The 16,208-nt window shown below is 39.3% G+C and overlaps 2 protein-coding genes and 1 pseudogene across 4 annotated transcripts; 2 read left to right on the plus strand and 1 right to left on the minus strand.

Moving 5' to 3' along the window:
* Positions 1-1,037: 1,037 nt before the first annotated feature.
* Positions 1,038-11,049, plus strand: LOC135616532 (fimbrin-4-like). Of its 3 annotated transcripts, XM_065115826.1 has the most exons (16): positions 1,038-2,366; positions 2,463-2,778; positions 2,956-3,115; positions 3,235-3,405; positions 3,519-3,757; positions 4,408-4,579; positions 5,156-5,194; positions 5,583-5,651; positions 5,755-5,871; positions 6,912-7,117; positions 7,195-7,350; positions 7,418-7,617; positions 9,602-9,759; positions 9,851-9,947; positions 10,123-10,214; positions 10,568-11,049. In XM_065115826.1, exons 2-16 carry the CDS (start codon positions 2,594-2,596, stop codon positions 10,643-10,645), a joined length of 2,139 nt encoding a protein of 712 aa, XP_064971898.1. In that variant the 5' UTR covers positions 1,038-2,366; positions 2,463-2,593; the 3' UTR covers positions 10,646-11,049. The 3 variants fall into 3 exon arrangements, 2 of the variants coding, with proteins under 2 accessions (XP_064971898.1, XP_064971904.1); XR_010488369.1 differs by lacking the exons at positions 10,123-10,214; positions 10,568-11,049 and having other exon boundaries at positions 9,633-9,759; XM_065115832.1 differs by lacking the exons at positions 9,851-9,947; positions 10,123-10,214; positions 10,568-11,049 and having other exon boundaries at positions 9,633-9,760.
* Positions 1,046-1,957, plus strand: LOC135616542 (fasciclin-like arabinogalactan protein 7; annotated as a pseudogene).
* A 587-nt stretch (positions 11,050-11,636) lies between the features above and the next one.
* On the minus strand, positions 11,637-16,143 carry LOC135616548 (BTB/POZ domain-containing protein At2g04740-like). Its single transcript, XM_065115852.1, has 5 exons — positions 15,579-16,143; positions 13,629-14,370; positions 13,511-13,547; positions 13,292-13,425; positions 11,637-12,181 (listed from the first exon to the last, which is right to left on the minus strand). The coding sequence occupies exons 1-5, from the start codon at positions 16,069-16,071 to the stop codon at positions 11,809-11,811; spliced, it is 1,779 nt and encodes a 592-aa protein (XP_064971924.1). The 5' UTR covers positions 16,072-16,143; the 3' UTR covers positions 11,637-11,808.
* Between the last annotated feature and the right edge of the window lie 65 nt (positions 16,144-16,208).

The following is a 16,208-nucleotide window of genomic DNA, read 5'->3' on the forward strand; positions in this document are numbered from 1 at the left end:
TTTCCTTTTTTTATTTAAGCAAGAATTCTCACAAAGACAACCATTCATGCACTTTCCTTGAAGCATCAGCTCATGTTTCTTCTACCAAGGGAAATAGCTGCAGATTTTGCTTCCAGTGGCAGTTGCTTGCTGTGGGAGGATTAGTGGTTTGGATCCATCGACATTTTTGCAAATGAGACAAGAATGTGTGAATCTACAGACTCTGTCCCATCTCATCAAAAAGTCAGCGTTAGGACTTGGGGTGGAGTGCAAGGTGGAAATAGTTTATAGATGCAACAGACGGGACATCAGTTGTAGGTTCTCTTTCAATTTCCAACTGATATGAGCTGCCGCTGAAGCTTCTTCGATTCTTCCCTTCCGGTTCACATTTTAGAGAAGGAAAAGGAGAGGAAGAATGGCCAACCCATGTCCTGCTTCCACCCTGCACAACTAGTTCTGATCATCACCTACCACCATGACTAGCTGCTATCTATAACAATTCACTTCACTTCATCTTGTACAAGCAGGTCTCCCATTCTTCCCTTGTTCCCTGAGTTTTGTGCCTCTTCAAACTCTTATTTTGAGGTCCCTTTGCGTCGGTTGGTTCTTCAGACTCTCCTCCTATCGCATTCTAAATGTTTAATGCATATTTTAGCTGCTGCTTTTATGCATTATAATTACTGTTGCATCATGATTTTAGTGGTTCTTTTCTTTCCACAGTTCTAGTTGGTTTTGTGAGTTGCTTTGTCAGTATCTTTCTTCCCTTTTACTAGCCTCCATAGTTTCATTGATTTAGAGGGAATGCTCGTAGATCTTTGTGGCTGAGCAGTTCTTTTAGACAAGGGAAAGAATGTATTCATTGGCGTATTATCTTCTTGTTACAGTTGCTGGTTCTTTTGTTTGAGGTGCATCGCATCATGGTCAAGCGAACTCCCACTTTCATGATAGAGTGAAACAGCGGCAACATTCTTTTTTAGCATTTAGTTCTTGGGTATTTACTGTTTCTTGGAAGGTTGACAAAATCTCACTGCCAACTCGAAGGCAGGAGAAGGATTGAACTGGAGACATGGAGCTTTCAGAGATGTATCTTGCAACTACTCTGCTAGTCTTACTGGTTTCTTCTCCTGCAACGGCGCAAACACCCCCTGCACCAAATCAACCTCCACCCGTTCCCCAGACCCTGCCCCGGCCCACTCCATGTAAACCTTACAGCACTTCTCTCAGTCACTGGTCCTTTCCATTCTTTCCTCGAGTATCTTCTACAGACCCGTGTCATCGATACCTTCCAAAACCAAGCTAACAATTCCGAACAAGGAATCACCATCTTTGTGCCGAAGGACGCAGCCTTTGCATTACTGAAGAGTTCGACTCTGGCCAACCTTACTCAAGACCAACTCAGGATCCTACTCCTCTACCATGCCTTCCCCAAGTTCTAGTCGATTTCCGATTTTAGGAACCTCAGCAACTTGAACCCCGTCAACACCTTCGCCGGTGGGCAGTACACTTCGAACGTCACAGAAGCCGCTGGCCTCGTTCATATCATTTCGTCTTGGTCAAGATCAAAGATACCTAGCAGTGTGCACTCGACCGTCCCGGTTGATCGATCGCGTTCTACTTCCCTTGGCAATCTTCAGCACTGATCCACCTCTGTCACCAGCTCCCGCCCCTGCTCCGGGGCCTGCAAAGCCATCGGATTCGACTCCAAGCCGCGGTGGAATTGTTTCTGCTGCTAAATCTTCAGAGTCGTCGAGGACCGGTGGTACTTCATACAGCGCCCGTGTTGGTCTCTTAAACTACTTCGTCTTGGCTCTTTCGGGCGGTCTGATGTTTGCTCTATAGCATCTCCACACGTTCGGTGCCATGGCTTTGTTTTGATTCAGTTGTTTTGGTCTTCTTTTGAATGGAGTTGTGATATATTGTTTAAATGGGGGTTTTGCCTCCTGTATTCTGAGATCTTGCTATCCTTCAGATTTTGTTCTTTGTCACGCGTCTAGAATAGCTCTGCATTCAATGTGCTTAGCTCCATTTGCCACGCACATTTCGCATCTTTCAGCTAGTGCCCACCCTACCTTGTCATGCACACAGAACCCAAAATCTGCAATAGAAGAATTGGGTGTAAATGAGCCATCGCAGCTATATATCTTAACCTCTTCTTCTTCCTCCAACGCTTCCATCCTTTCCATCTCTCACTGAGCAATCTCCTTGTAGTTCTCTTGCAGCTGGCAATAGTCTTTTGTATACGCCATCACCCTGTATCATATGTTAGTAGAAGAGAACAAATTGTTTTTAAAGTGGGCTTCATTCCTATTCGATCATAACATCCAATGGGAAATTTGGAAAGGTGCTCGCCTTCTTCTAATCACGCCCCTTGGTGTCAGCGATCAATGGTACCAAATTGCATGTTAAATCTCTGTTTCAGTAGTTTTCAGTGTTGCATTGCCTCTATATAATTAAAGATAATGTTGTGATGAGTCTTCATATAGTTTAAAATCGAACACACATCCACGAAGCAAGGAGCCTGAGTACAAATCCATCTATCCTTGGCCGAATTGGATTGGTGGAATAGTCCTTGAGACACCGTCATGGGTTTCCGAGGGGGAAGGAACCGAATCGGATGGGTGCCTCCCCGGATCTTCTCTTCCATCACCCCACGAGATTGGGGTCAGCGGAGAATCCAAAGGTATATAAGAAAGAAGGAACTTCGAGCACAGAGTACGGAGAAACCCCAGAGAAAAGTTCCAAAGTCGCAGTTTTGCGGGTTGTAATTTTCACTTTCGGCCAAATCTTCGACTCCCACAGGTCCGCTTCCGCCCTCTATCTAGATCGGTTTAGTGGGTTATGAGTTAATATCTAGGTCTCGACTCCTGCTTTAACTATGACTATTAGGTTTGTTTCGAGGAAAGTTGTCACTTTTCCCGTTTGAGATTGGTAAATTTTGTGCTCTCTTGTGTGATTTGGACTTGAGTCGGCTCCAAGATCGGAGATTTTGGTTGCGCTTTGGTCGGAGAGAGTCGTAGAATCTGAAAGAAGTTCATTTGATCGAGAAAGAATGTTGGGGTATGGTGGTGTTCTCGTCGCTGATCCCTGGCTCCAAAACCAATTCACTCAGGTGGAGCTTCGACGCCTCAGGTCTAAGGTAAGCGATCCCTGAGACGGGAAATGTGCCTTCTTTTTCCTCTAGTTTGATCCATTTTCAAGCTGCTTCTTGATTTGAGAACTCTGTTGCTGATTCTGCGGCTGCATTGGCTTCCTTAGTTTGTTTCGGCAAAAAGGGAGATGGGTCATGTGACAGTCAACGTGTTGCCTCCACTGATGGGAAAGCTTAAGGGCCTGAATCAGGTGGTCATGGAACCAGAGATTGCTAATTTCTTAGCCGAATCCTACCCGGATACCAACCGTGAGGTAGACTTCGAATTGTTCCTTCAGGTAATTCAGATCCATGAATCCCAAGTTATTATTCTTCTTCTTTGGTCGATCGTAATTTGTCTTTGAGGGGGCAGAGGCAGGTCTCACTGTGATGAAACTGATGCATTGGACAGGTGTATTTGGATCTTAAAGCAAAGGTAGCACCCAAATCAAGCAGTGTGAAGGGCTGCTGGTCATTCTTGAAGGCAACCACGACCACACACTTGCACACTATAAATGAATCAGAGAAGGCGTCTTATGTTGCACACATCAACAACTATCTTGGAGAAGACCCATTCTTGCAAAAGTATCTGCCACTGGATCCAGCAACAAATGATCTGTTCAATCTTGTTAAAGATGGAGTTCTTCTATGGTAGGTTGTTATCATTCACTTATTGAGCATGAAATATTGAATGAGATAATTGACTCATTAATTTATTGAGATTGAACCATTGATCCAAAATTCTTAAGTTTAAACTAATAATAGGTCATCCATGAGATTGTTATAAGTCAATCCAAGTCTTTCTCCACTTTTGATATAGGACTAAACCCCATATGCTTAAAGCTTAAGTTAATAATAGTACACTCATAAGACCCTCTCTATGCCGATGTTAAGACAACTTTGATACTATATGTCACTCTACCAATGTCCAATGCCATCTACTCAAGCCGACTTTGATACCATTTATTATGACCCGATTCAACAAGCCTCAACAATTGGCCTAAATATTTAAAATCAAATTAAGAATAGGGCACCCATGAGAGTTTTATTAGTCAATCCTGATTTTTACCCAATTTCGATATAGGACTAAAATGGAGTATTATATCTAAGTTTTCATATTTAACTTCAGGAAACACAAATATATACATGTAAGCAAGGCAGATCTATGTTGTTGAGTTATTTCAAAAACTTATGTTACCTATGTTATATATGATTTTTACTAAGAACATTTTTCATGTTGGCAGCTGTTTCTAACAAAAGCTTTCTTATCTGATATATTTTATTTTCGTAATTTTCTTCAGTAAATTAATCAATGCTGCCGTTCCGGGGACTATAGATGAGAGAGCAATCAATACCAAACAAGGACTTAACCATTGGGAGAGGAATGAGAATCACACTCTTTGCTTGAATTCTGCAAAGGCTATTGGGTGCATTGTAGTTAATATTGGAACTCAGGACTTAATAGAAGGGAGAGTAAGTAGATTATTTTCCATTCAATATAAGCTACCTTTTATTGGAGTTTGTTTTTTTTTTCTTTATCAGCATTTATGAAGAAAAAATTGGCTGTTTTGTCAAACTTATTTGTTGGTGAGCTTTATGTCTCTTCTTGCTTGTCTTGCTGTATGAGGAACACCAACTGAAGAAGGTTTAAAAATGATTATTTAAAGTTTGTCCCTGTATTCTGTCATACTTAAAAATGAATAGAATTATCACTCTTTAAATTGCAGACACCTTACATCATTGTTTAGTGCACTTTAACTATTGAAGCATCTTAACAAAGGTTGATTGGATTATGAAAAAGCTCATTGTGTGCTTGTCAGCGGAAAATTTTCATGTCTTAAAGGATGATTTAAATCCTGCAATTAATATATTGAAGAAAGTAGTTGAACCATCCATAGGTTTTGTTTCGCTTTGTCCACTGTCTCTGTGGGATGATTTTCTGAATATTTTTTGTATCTATTGTTTTTCAATTTACATATGTTACTTTCTACCAACTAATCTGCGGTGCAGTTCTAATAGTGAGATTGAAGAAGTTTTGTTTTCATGCAGCCTCATTTGGTGCTTGGGTTGATATTTCAGATCATAAAGGTACGTACCGAACATGTTTGCTGTGATGCTCCAGAATTCCCACGTCTGGAGTTTTGGTGGTGGATAACAAATATATAGAGCTAGATTTATCTGCTACCACTGAATTGGACTTAAACATTTTGGATCACATGTTCTTCAGCCAATTATATCCAAGTTATTAGGTCAGTAAGTCAATTGGGCTCGGTCATGACATTGCAATATGTTTACGTATAGTTCATTGCTAAAATGAGGTACTCTAGGAATATCACGTGGCTTTGAACTTGGTGGTTTATTGAGTTAGGTTAGTTCTTTTTTCTGAAAAGATATGACTTGCAAGTTGCAACGATGACCATAATTTGAGAAGTCCGAACTCCAAAGAATCATAACTTTTCCGGTTATCGTGTATCAGATAAAACTTTTGGCAGATCTTAACCTCAAGAAGACACCTCAGCTCATGGAGTTGGTTGATGACAACAAGGTCAAGTAATAGACAGCCTTTTTTTTATACTCTCTTTTGATGTTTTAAAGCAAATGATAAAGCATAGATAAACTACTTCCAATCTGGTATTCTTTATTTATAGGATGTGGAGGAACTAATGAGCCTAGCGCCAGAAAAGATGTTGCTAAAATGGATGAATTTTCATCTCAAGAGAGCAGGCTACAAAAAAACTGTGACAAATTTTTCTTCAGATGTGAAGGTACATGCTAATTGTACGCATTATATAAGATTCTAATTTTCTGATCAATTTTTTCGCATCATGTCGGAACTGCTAGCAAAGAATTAAACTTCACAGCAAGGTTTGCAGTTTCAGTTACAGGACCTGTGCTGGTCCATGGCTGGACTAGTATGGGCCTGGTCCATTCCGATGTATTATGTGTTAGTACACTGGAATGTACCGCCAACTGTTGGGGGAGGGAGAGAAGGAAGTGGAAGAAGGAAGAAGAGCAAGAAAAAAGCAAGGAAAAGAAGCAGGAAGAAAGGGAGGAGGAGGATGATGAGGAGGAGGAAGAAGGAAAAAAAAGAAAGAAAAAGACGACGTGTATCTAGCAAGTGGTGAGCGGCGAGGGACGACAGATGCAGGCGATGGCAAGCGCAGACAATAACTTAGTATTTTATTATTATTATTTTTATAATTAAAACGATCCAGTCAGAGGCCTTCCCACCCAGTTTGCTGGATTACAATTCAGTAATTCAGTTTACTGGACTACTTAGACATTTGTAATATTGGGCCACAAGATTTTAGGTTCATTAATTTAATGATTATTCTATTTTATCTTGTCAAGTTAAATGGTATCACAGTGAATCTAGTTCTAGTCTTTACAAGAGGGCTCAGTTCGGAAAAGACTATCTATGAATGGGACTAAATCCACATCATGATATGATATGGAGTCATTATTCGATTGAGCACAATTCTAAGTCTTGGATTTTGGGTTTTGACAATGGTGTCAAGCCTTTGCATGGAGGAAATTGTGAAAGTCTGAATGGTTCAACATCAGAAGTAGGTGGATGATTATGATAATATTAGAGTTAGATAAACTTATCAATTTAAGTCACATAATACTAGGCTAGTTGTTAATGAATTATTTTTCCATCAAGTGGGATCTCGGCAATTGCACTTACATAAATGAAAACTTAGGTCTTTGACAACTGGTTTTTATATACTGTTATTCTCTTTCTCTATAATTTATCCATAATTTATTTGAACTCTAATGCTCCTTGAGCTTATCTAATTTATAGGATGGGAGGGCCTATGCTTACCTTCTTGACGCCCTTGCCCCTGAGCTTTCACAAACTTTGGATATTAAAGATCGTAATGAAAGGGCAAAACAAGTTATTGAACAAGCTGAGATGCTGGGTTGCGAAAGATACTTGAGTCCAAAAGACATTGTTGAAGGCTCTCCCAACTTGAACCTTGCATTTGTTGCACAAATATTTCAGCATAAGTTAGAACTTGCAGCTGCTTTTCTATTAACCTATGCTTCTTTTAGGATGCTGCATGCCAATTATGTGTTCTATGCAGGAATGGTTTATCCTCTGACAATAAATATATATCTTTATCACAAACAATGCCTGGTGACATCCAAGTTTCTCGGGAAGAAAGAGCTTTTCAATTATGGATCAACAGTCTTGGAATTGTTACATATGTTAACAATTTGTTTGAGGATATCAGGAATGGGTAAGAGCTCTGAAATAAAAGATGATTTACTCGCTTGGTTTCCTTATTAATATAAAGATATTTGCAGATGGGTTCTTTTGGAAGCACTTGACAAAGTGTCTCCAGGATCAGTTAATTGGAGGCAGGCAACAAAGCCTCCAATTAAGATGCCCTTTAGAAAAGTTGAAAACTGCAACCAAGTTATAAAGGTTGGGAAGCGGTTGAACTTTTCACTAGTAAATGTTGCTGGCAGTGACATTGTGCAAGGAAATAAAAAGCTTATTCTTGGTGAGTTGTTTTTATTTCAAGACCTTTAGCACTTGTGTTTTGTTCCATTTAGTTAATTTTCTTGTTATACTTGTTTTACATATTTCTCTTATCTTGCCTGTATTTTCTATATCTTTTCCAACCTAGTTAGAATGTGGCATATGGCATGCGACTAATAAAAAAGGTCCATTTGGAGATTTGACAAAAATTTGAAAACTGGTTCCTATGTCCTAAGCACCTTATTTCTATCCAGCGTAAATTAAGGGAGTAACTTGTTGAAAACCTTAAGGATAATCCACAAATGGAAAGTTCTACCTTATTGGTTGCAGTTCAAGGTCATGCAACTGTTTGTTCAACTGTCTCAAAGTTTCCTAGAATCAGAGAGATTTCTAGAAGCATAAAAAAATAATGAAATATGTTATGAAAAGACATTAATCTCAACAGCACAACTACATGCTGATTCACCAAATCCTTTTATTTAATACAGTGCCAGTCATGCCTAATGCATGATGAAGTAAAGCTAATCTTCCTTGAAGAATATTTTATCACTGACCTATCTAACATGCATTGTTAAATTCATGAGAATTCTAACTTACGACTATTGATTAATTAATTCAATGATCCACTTTTTGCAAGTTGCTATACTACTAGACTACTAGTTTGGAACATTATTTCACAGCCTCATATCCTTGTACTTTCTTCTCTAATGTTTCCAATTTTTTGTGGCACACCATGATGTTAATTGACAAATGATAAGCCTTGGAACCATGACAAGGTACTTTTTGGTTTGAGTCACAGAAACAACTCTCTGCTTGTAGGAATAAAGTTGTACCAATATTTTAACTCTCCTCAGGCCCCACACTGGCAGAAACCTTGTGCACTAAACTGTCCTCATATTGATTGGTGACATGAACATGACAACGACACCGTCAGCTATGCGTTGCTAGCAATGCAGTTTTTAAGAGGATGACAAAGAGGGAGCAATGCACCAAGAAGGCCGAAGATCATTTACGGAAGTGCTGCTACAAGGAAACAATAAAGAAAAGCCCTTTCTTGCGAATCTTACAACTGTTTTATTCTTTTTGAAATGATTAATTCTATGGTTTACTTGGCTAAAATTTGCAGCAAACTACTAAAATGTAAAAGAAAAAGCTCATTCCAAAAGGTTATACCTGTTTAGTACTAGAGGGATCTCGTTGCCATTTCCTTTGTTGAAATGTAGGTGCCATCCAGGATGGAATCAACGTGGCTGAATCTGAACTCCATTTTTTTTTTGGTGTTTTTGGCTGTTCCACACCATGAAATGAAAAAGGAAGAAAGAAACACCAAAAGATGGCTCTACTAATAATAAGCATATTAAGCTAGAAAAAATTGTTTGTTTGGTTTATAGGCTTTTGAGGTTGCTTTATAACATGGCTGCAGATTTGTCTACAATATGTACAGTTTCTTTCAAACGCTTTGCATATAGGAAAAGGTTTTATGAATTTTCATGTGGACAACCCCTGTTTAGTCTATATGAGTATGCTAAATTAATTTTTAATTTCTTGGACATAATTTTTCATGCATGGAGGTCAAGAAAGTGATTCCAATACTTTTGATGTGGTAAACTCCTACTTATGCCTTTTAGTTAACAATAGATGTTCTCCCATTTTACTTGTGTTTTTGCTGCAAGAGTAGATGTCCTTTGTTTTGTTTTTCTTTTTGCTGCAGTTGCTTTTATCATAATCTGCACTGGCAGATTGCAGATGACTAGCTTGTCGGAACTTCCATTTCCCTGAGTAATGATCAACAAAACATTTCAAAACGAACCTTGTCTGTCTACCAGTATCACTATCGTTAATGAACTTTTTTTTATCATATTAACTATGAAATGAGATGTCTCTCTTACATATAAAGTTTGTTGATCAGCTGTCAGCCTGTTTTGATAATTTGGGCAAGTTTGTTTGAATTCCTTTTTCCTAAAATCAAAACAACACACAAGACCCCTTCATTGTGCATTTTTCAGCTTATCTGTGGCAGCTAATGCGTTTCAACAGTCTTCAACTTCTAAAGAACTTGAGATTTCACACCCGAGGAAAAGAAATATCAGATGCTGGTATCTTAGATTGGGCCAACAATAAAGTCAAGGAATCAGGCAGAACTTCTCAAATGGAGAGTTTCAAGGTACCGTCAAGTCTCAATACATCTTGCGTGGATAGCAAGCTGTTTAGATAATGCACTCTTATTTCTCTTCTCTTTTTTTATTTCCTTTTAGGATAAAAATTTGTCAAGTGGAATATTTTTCCTTGAGCTTCTTAGTGCTGTGGAGCCGAGGGTGGTAAACTGGAAGCTCGTTACACGGGGTGTAAATGGTATCATTACTAATTAGTAACCAAATTTAAGATATGTTTATTATGTGATTTTTGAATATTTGGGAATTGGCCTTGGGACAAAAAGTTTATGAATATTTGGGAAGAATCACATCTTCTTTATTGAAAATGTTCTAATCATATGTTGCCCCACTTTAATGCTAACATCCTGCTGCAGATGAGGAAAAGATGTTGAATGCTACATACATTATCAGTGTAGCGAGAAAGCTTGGATGTTCTGTATTTTTGTTGCCTGAGGATATCATTGAGGTAAAATCAGCTTATTTAAGATATTCTTTTGGGATTGCTACTTTCATATTTGCATGTTGTCGTTTGCAGACCTGGTAGATTAAATGAACTGTTAATAGCTCCATGTAGATCTTCCTTTCTCTAGTTTACTAGAATCGGCACATAGTTTAAAATCACGTAATCTTCTTGACCCAATCTGCTTTCAATGCGCTGTCATCTTAGTTTGTTTGGTAGACCTGATATCATTCATGGGAATGAACAGAGTAGTAGCTGCAACTGTCTAAGTGCAATACCCTACGAAGGAGTCACCACGAAGCCAATGTCTTTTATCTCTAAATTGGATGTTTACTGTTGCATGGTATGGCTTATGACAGGTAAACCAGAAGATGATCCTTGCCCTTACTGCCAGCATCATGTATTGGAGTCTGGGGAAGCCTAGAGGAAACTCTTAACAGGCGAGTCTCCAGCTAAAGTTTCGGGAGCTGTCGGCTGATGATGGTGAAGATGGAAGTACTGTTGCACGGAGCAATTGAGACCTGACAATTGATGATGCTGCCTCTGAAACCTCACAGACAGAAAATGGCAATGGAATCAATGGAGAGTGATTTTGTTTACATATTAATAGAGTAGAAGTCTGGTAGGTAATATCTATATTTTTCTCTAGATTACTGTCGATAGTCTATGCTTTTGCTTTTTCTACTTCTGACTTTTCGATAGGGTGGAGAGACAATAAAGAAAGATTTAGGCTTGAAATGCATTTGTAGGTTTCTTTTTTTGAAGTAGTTGTTCTTTGATAATTCGTGTTCTTTTCTGAACAATGAAGGAAAAAAAAAATGTGTTCTTTTTTGAAGGAATATATCTTGGCATGCAATATTGGTATTGGATTATGTTACTTATGATTTATCTTGTAAACATAGTATTTATTGGATTACAAAACAAGATTGAGTTTACTTTAGAGGTTACCTAAATAAGTTGTGTTAACCACAATGTAGTATTGGCCTTAATTTTACATTTCCAGTTTATGATTTCAGCCTTGTTCTTGCCTCACAAAAAAAGGAAAAAAGTCATAATCCGAAGAAAGAACTGATTTTGGCTATTGAAGAGGAGTAAACCAGAAACAACACCCTAACAGCAGACAAAAAATTATTTTGAGAGAAGCAATTGCAGAGATGATTTCATCAGAAGTTAGATTTCTTTTTTCCTTTTGACAGCCAAAAATAATATTTACTACATATCAGGTGGTTGATAAATTAGAGTTCCCCACTGTGGCTGACGACTGAAATCTAATACAGGGCACACAGCAAATTTACTTTCTTGCTCATGGTACACTATGCTTCAGATACACAAGCACAAAGTGCCGGGATTTGGCACACTATCAATGGGTGCAGACAATACATTCACACACTGCATGGAGCACTTACTACAATCTAGTTAAACGAGAAGTGCAAACAATCCCATTTCTCATTTCCTTCTTTTTCTTAATCTTATTATGCCCTCAAATAAAAGAAAATAAGAGAACATAATTCTAGAACCATGGTTTATCTTACACTTTGACAACAAACAAAATGAGAAGAAAAAAATCCACTCATTTGGGATTCTGATGATACAACACAAGTTACACCCTGGGGGATGCCTGATCAAAATGCTTCCTTTCTATTGGATCACTGTGAACTTCGTTATCCTCTCGTTCTGCTACGAGCATAAGCACTTCTAGTCGCTTGTCAAATAAAGCTGCACTTTCGTCTCTCTTGTCAAGCTCTGCTGCTTCGGCCTCCAACCATTTCTCTCGCAAATCATCGAGAAGGTTGCCCTGATCAGAGTTACCTGTAGAACCTGGAGCGCTGGGGCGAGTAGTCCTCAAAGAGGAGTCTCCAGATGGTGGTGGGAAAGTCAAAAGCATGGCCCGAAACTCACGGGTGTCAGCAAAAGTCTCAAAATTACAAGCAATGACATCTAGGCAATATTCTCTTATCTTCAAAACACCATACCTGCATCACATGAGAGACCAGCCTTAGAATATATAAACATTAAGAAATAGAAATTTCATCTCGACTCTAATTTGGACTTCTACGAATAACAAAAAAATTTGGATACAAGGAATTGATAATCATATCCGATGGATAACAATGTTGAGCACTAACAAAAGTTCCAACGTAAAGGGAACCTAGCAGAAAAAATTAACAGAGCACATTCAATACCATCAGGGCCTAGCAATATCAAATCAACTTTTGCTAAAGGCACACTAATGGATAGGTGGATAAATGAATATACATGTTCAATTTATCTGGCAACAAAAGTTTAACATTGGCAAAGAGAAGTAACTTTCTCAATGAAAACCTTCATATTTACTGGCAATAAAAATTCAACATCCACAAAGATAAGGAACTTTCTCATCAAAACAACATCATGATATATCACTAAATTGTTATCCGGATTAAATATAACATAAGAAATTCTTCAGGGCACCCTTTATCAAGCATGTCTGTCATAATTTGTAACAGCAGCAAACTTGATTTCCTTTTCGCATTACACTAAAATTCTGGTCTTCTCTTCTTAGGGAACATTGGACGTCACAATTACTGTTGATAAGTGAACATATCAATTAACTTTTGACTTTATGCTAACCTTTCTACTATCTTATCTGTACCAGAGGACCCATATCTGGATTTCTTGGAGGAAGAAATGAAAATATAATAAGATGTCATATCACTAAGGCTTCTCAGAAGAATGATAATATATTTTATGTCACAGTCATGAAGTGTATGGCTGATGATATCTATTGTGTGATATCGACCCAGTTGGGACACTTCTAGATCTGTCTAAAGTTAAATGAACTTGATCTTGAAATCGAAATTATAAATCTTGCATCTCCTTTCATGAGCCATGGCTAATCATGTGCACTTTGTGACACCTGCCAAGAAGGATGCTTCATAGCCAATTAAAGTCAGTGATCATGCAAGGAAATTAATGTATTTACTTGATTAACAAAAAGTGGGTATTAGAGTCACATAGATAGGCACAAGCTTTGACTGGATGAACAGGCATGGAAGTCAGGGGACATCCATCACAAAATAATGCTAAAATAGAAGAGACCGTACATGTCTGATAATATCAGCCAGTGACAAAGTTCAGCAGGTGAGACCAGCTCTAGGTGTGGTAACAGCACATCTGCAACAGCACGTTTAAGAGGGAATAACAAGTATCTTGAAGCAGCATCAAATATTTCTTCAGCCTGTACAATTATTCAGAATTAAGAATTGAGAAGAAACCTAAACACTTTACGCCTCATTTTGTCTTACAAATTGTAAGTGTAGTACCTGATCAGGTTCCATATCTTTCAAGCCATCTGTGTACCTAAGTTTTATAAGATGTGTTAGAAGCAAGAAAGATCTGAATTAAAGAAACCAACAAAGCTACAGCAATTTGCATGCCTACATATACTCAATCATCTTCTCAAAGGCCTCTGTACTTAAGTCATGCTCTTCAAGAAATGGAAGGGTGAAACTTGACAGCTCATTATTCCCATCAAGGAAATCTGTCATCCGAGACAACCTCGCCCTGAAATATTCTGATCTGGAGGCCAGGATTACCTGGTGACACCTGTAGATCCTTCTACCAACTTTTATACAAATGTCAGCTAGATCATTGCTCGGCTGGCTCATCTGTATCTCATGTCTGTCAACACTATCCTTGTTTCGCCCACAAGAGTTGGCAAGAGAAACCTGCAGAATGCGGTGTAGAGCAAAAGGAAGCCGATCCTGCTCCGGCAGGGAGAGACCTTGCAAGATGAACCTTTTTTGAGAATTATCAACATCCTTTAATGATTTATACTCTGCATATCTTTGATGAATCAATTCTTTCTGTAAGATATTTTGCAATTCATCACACTTGCAAGCTCTGCATGTGCGAGCAAGATCCTCCATGTCATCAACTGCAACCTCGAGTCTATCCGAGTAGAAGAAGTGAATAAGACTGTACAAAGCATGATAAGACAATTTTTGGCTTGAGAATCTCACTTCCTTTCTGTCCTTCCAATCTGTCTCAAATTTCTTTTTGAAGAATGGTGACCGAGCACTTAAGACAACCCGATGAGCTTCAATTGGTTTTCCATCAACATAGAATGTAATATCTGGGGGAAAGGGACTAGAAGTGCATCCATCACTCAGTGGTAAGTAACCTATTCACCCAGTAGTAAACTTGTTAGTGTCATTCAAACTAGTACCTAAGGTTTTGAAAATTATAAATAAATGTACACAAAATACTGACATCTGATTATATGGTGTTATATTCTCTAATGCCAGTTGATACTACATTACATACATCTTATTCTCAAAATCGGAGGCTAATTTAACATTCTTGTTCCTGAATGTGGTACATTTCAAGGTACCTAAATTTTGGCAGTTTGCAAATCACTAGTCACTAGATAGTTGCACCTTACTTAATATCCATAAAAAAGGCTACAACATCATTATAAAGAGGATATGTGGCCATATCATGAAATTTGGAACTGTTCCTTCTCTAATATAAGTTGGATCTGGTCAGCAATGTCTAAAAATTCTAAAGTCCCCCTTGACTCACCAATGAATTTCCTAGCTACCATGTATAGCATTAGCAATCGATCAAGTACCAGTAGATTTCTGAAGGTTAGACAGGATCTACCATCTTTACATGGCATTGTGGTGACGTTCCCTCTTAATGTTTTCCAAGTTCATTTGGATTATCTTAGAGTAATACTTGAGGTCGCACGGCATTCTAAAGCACTATTAATTGGTCAATCAGATGTCAAAGCCGCTATGGATCTCCAACTCTTATCACCTATTTCATCAAGATAGACACCTTCTGATATGATCCATACACTTATTACCTTCCCCTTCTTTTATCAACTCTTTGTCTTCTTATGCCTCCAATATGAATGTATTTTGTATCTAGATTCTTTCCAAGTGCACGGTAACTTCTACAAAAACGAGTCTTTAGTTTCATGAGCAACCTAAAAAAGATGAAGAGGTAAATGCCCTCTATAGAAAATCACTCAACCAGACAGATAGCCATAGCTGACAATGCAGGCATAACCGATAGAAGGACCAGTCCCGACTTGAAAGATTAGATAGACAGGTCTCAATTAGTCAGTGAGCTCTTCTATATATCTACGCTTGCAAATCTCTTCTAAATATACAATGTCAAGTTTATATGCTCCCAATTTATCAAAATAAATTGAATGATCATATGCCTATGATAATGTGAACTATGACAGCGAGTGGAAAACGTTCGTAATTAGCCAGAAGAGCAAGAAATTACGAAAGTGTTGAGCAACGCCTTCAATTTCAGTAATGGAAACCAGATAAGTAAATAAAGGATGGAACTTTACACGAGAAGATTGGAACTAACCTGCGGCGCACGCGGCCGAGCCAGCACCAGCTTCCCACTGTTCGATGTAGGCGCGGCGGTTGGCGGCGCAAGAGAGAAACGTGTCACGGAGGGCGGCGGGCAAGGGGGCGAGCGGGGGCGGGCGCGCCTCGAAGGCCTTGAGGAGACGGCGAACGCGGAGATTGAGGGCCGCGTAGTGGCAGCGGTCGCCGTCGAAGGTGCGCTCTGAGCAGATGGCGCCGGCGTCGAGGAGCATGCGAGCGGCATCGACGTGGCCGGCGAGGCAGGCATAGTATAGCGCGACGGAATCCCAGGGGTCGCGGGCGTTGACGTTGACGCCGGAGTCAAGGAGGTAGCGGAGGCGGTCGAGGTCTCCGGCACGGGCCGCTTCGAAGAGATCGCCTGCGGGGACCCTCTTGAGGGGCACGGAGGGCTGTAGGTCCTCCGGGTCGAGGTCCATCTCGCCCAGCTCCGCCTCCATCTCCCACCGCTGCCGGCTCGACGTCTCATCCATTCCGAAGTCCTTGCGGCCGCAGCCCCCCACGAAGTCCAAGTGAGGAGAAAGCGGAATGGTTTCGGCTTAGACATTGGATTCAATTCTTCTTCTTCTTATGATATTGGGCTAAGGTTTAAGGCCCAATAGCCCAATTA

This window comes from Musa acuminata, chromosome BXJ1-3, assembly GCF_036884655.1.
Source record: "Musa acuminata AAA Group cultivar baxijiao chromosome BXJ1-3, Cavendish_Baxijiao_AAA, whole genome shotgun sequence".
Lineage (NCBI taxonomy): Eukaryota > Viridiplantae > Streptophyta > Magnoliopsida > Zingiberales > Musaceae > Musa > Musa acuminata.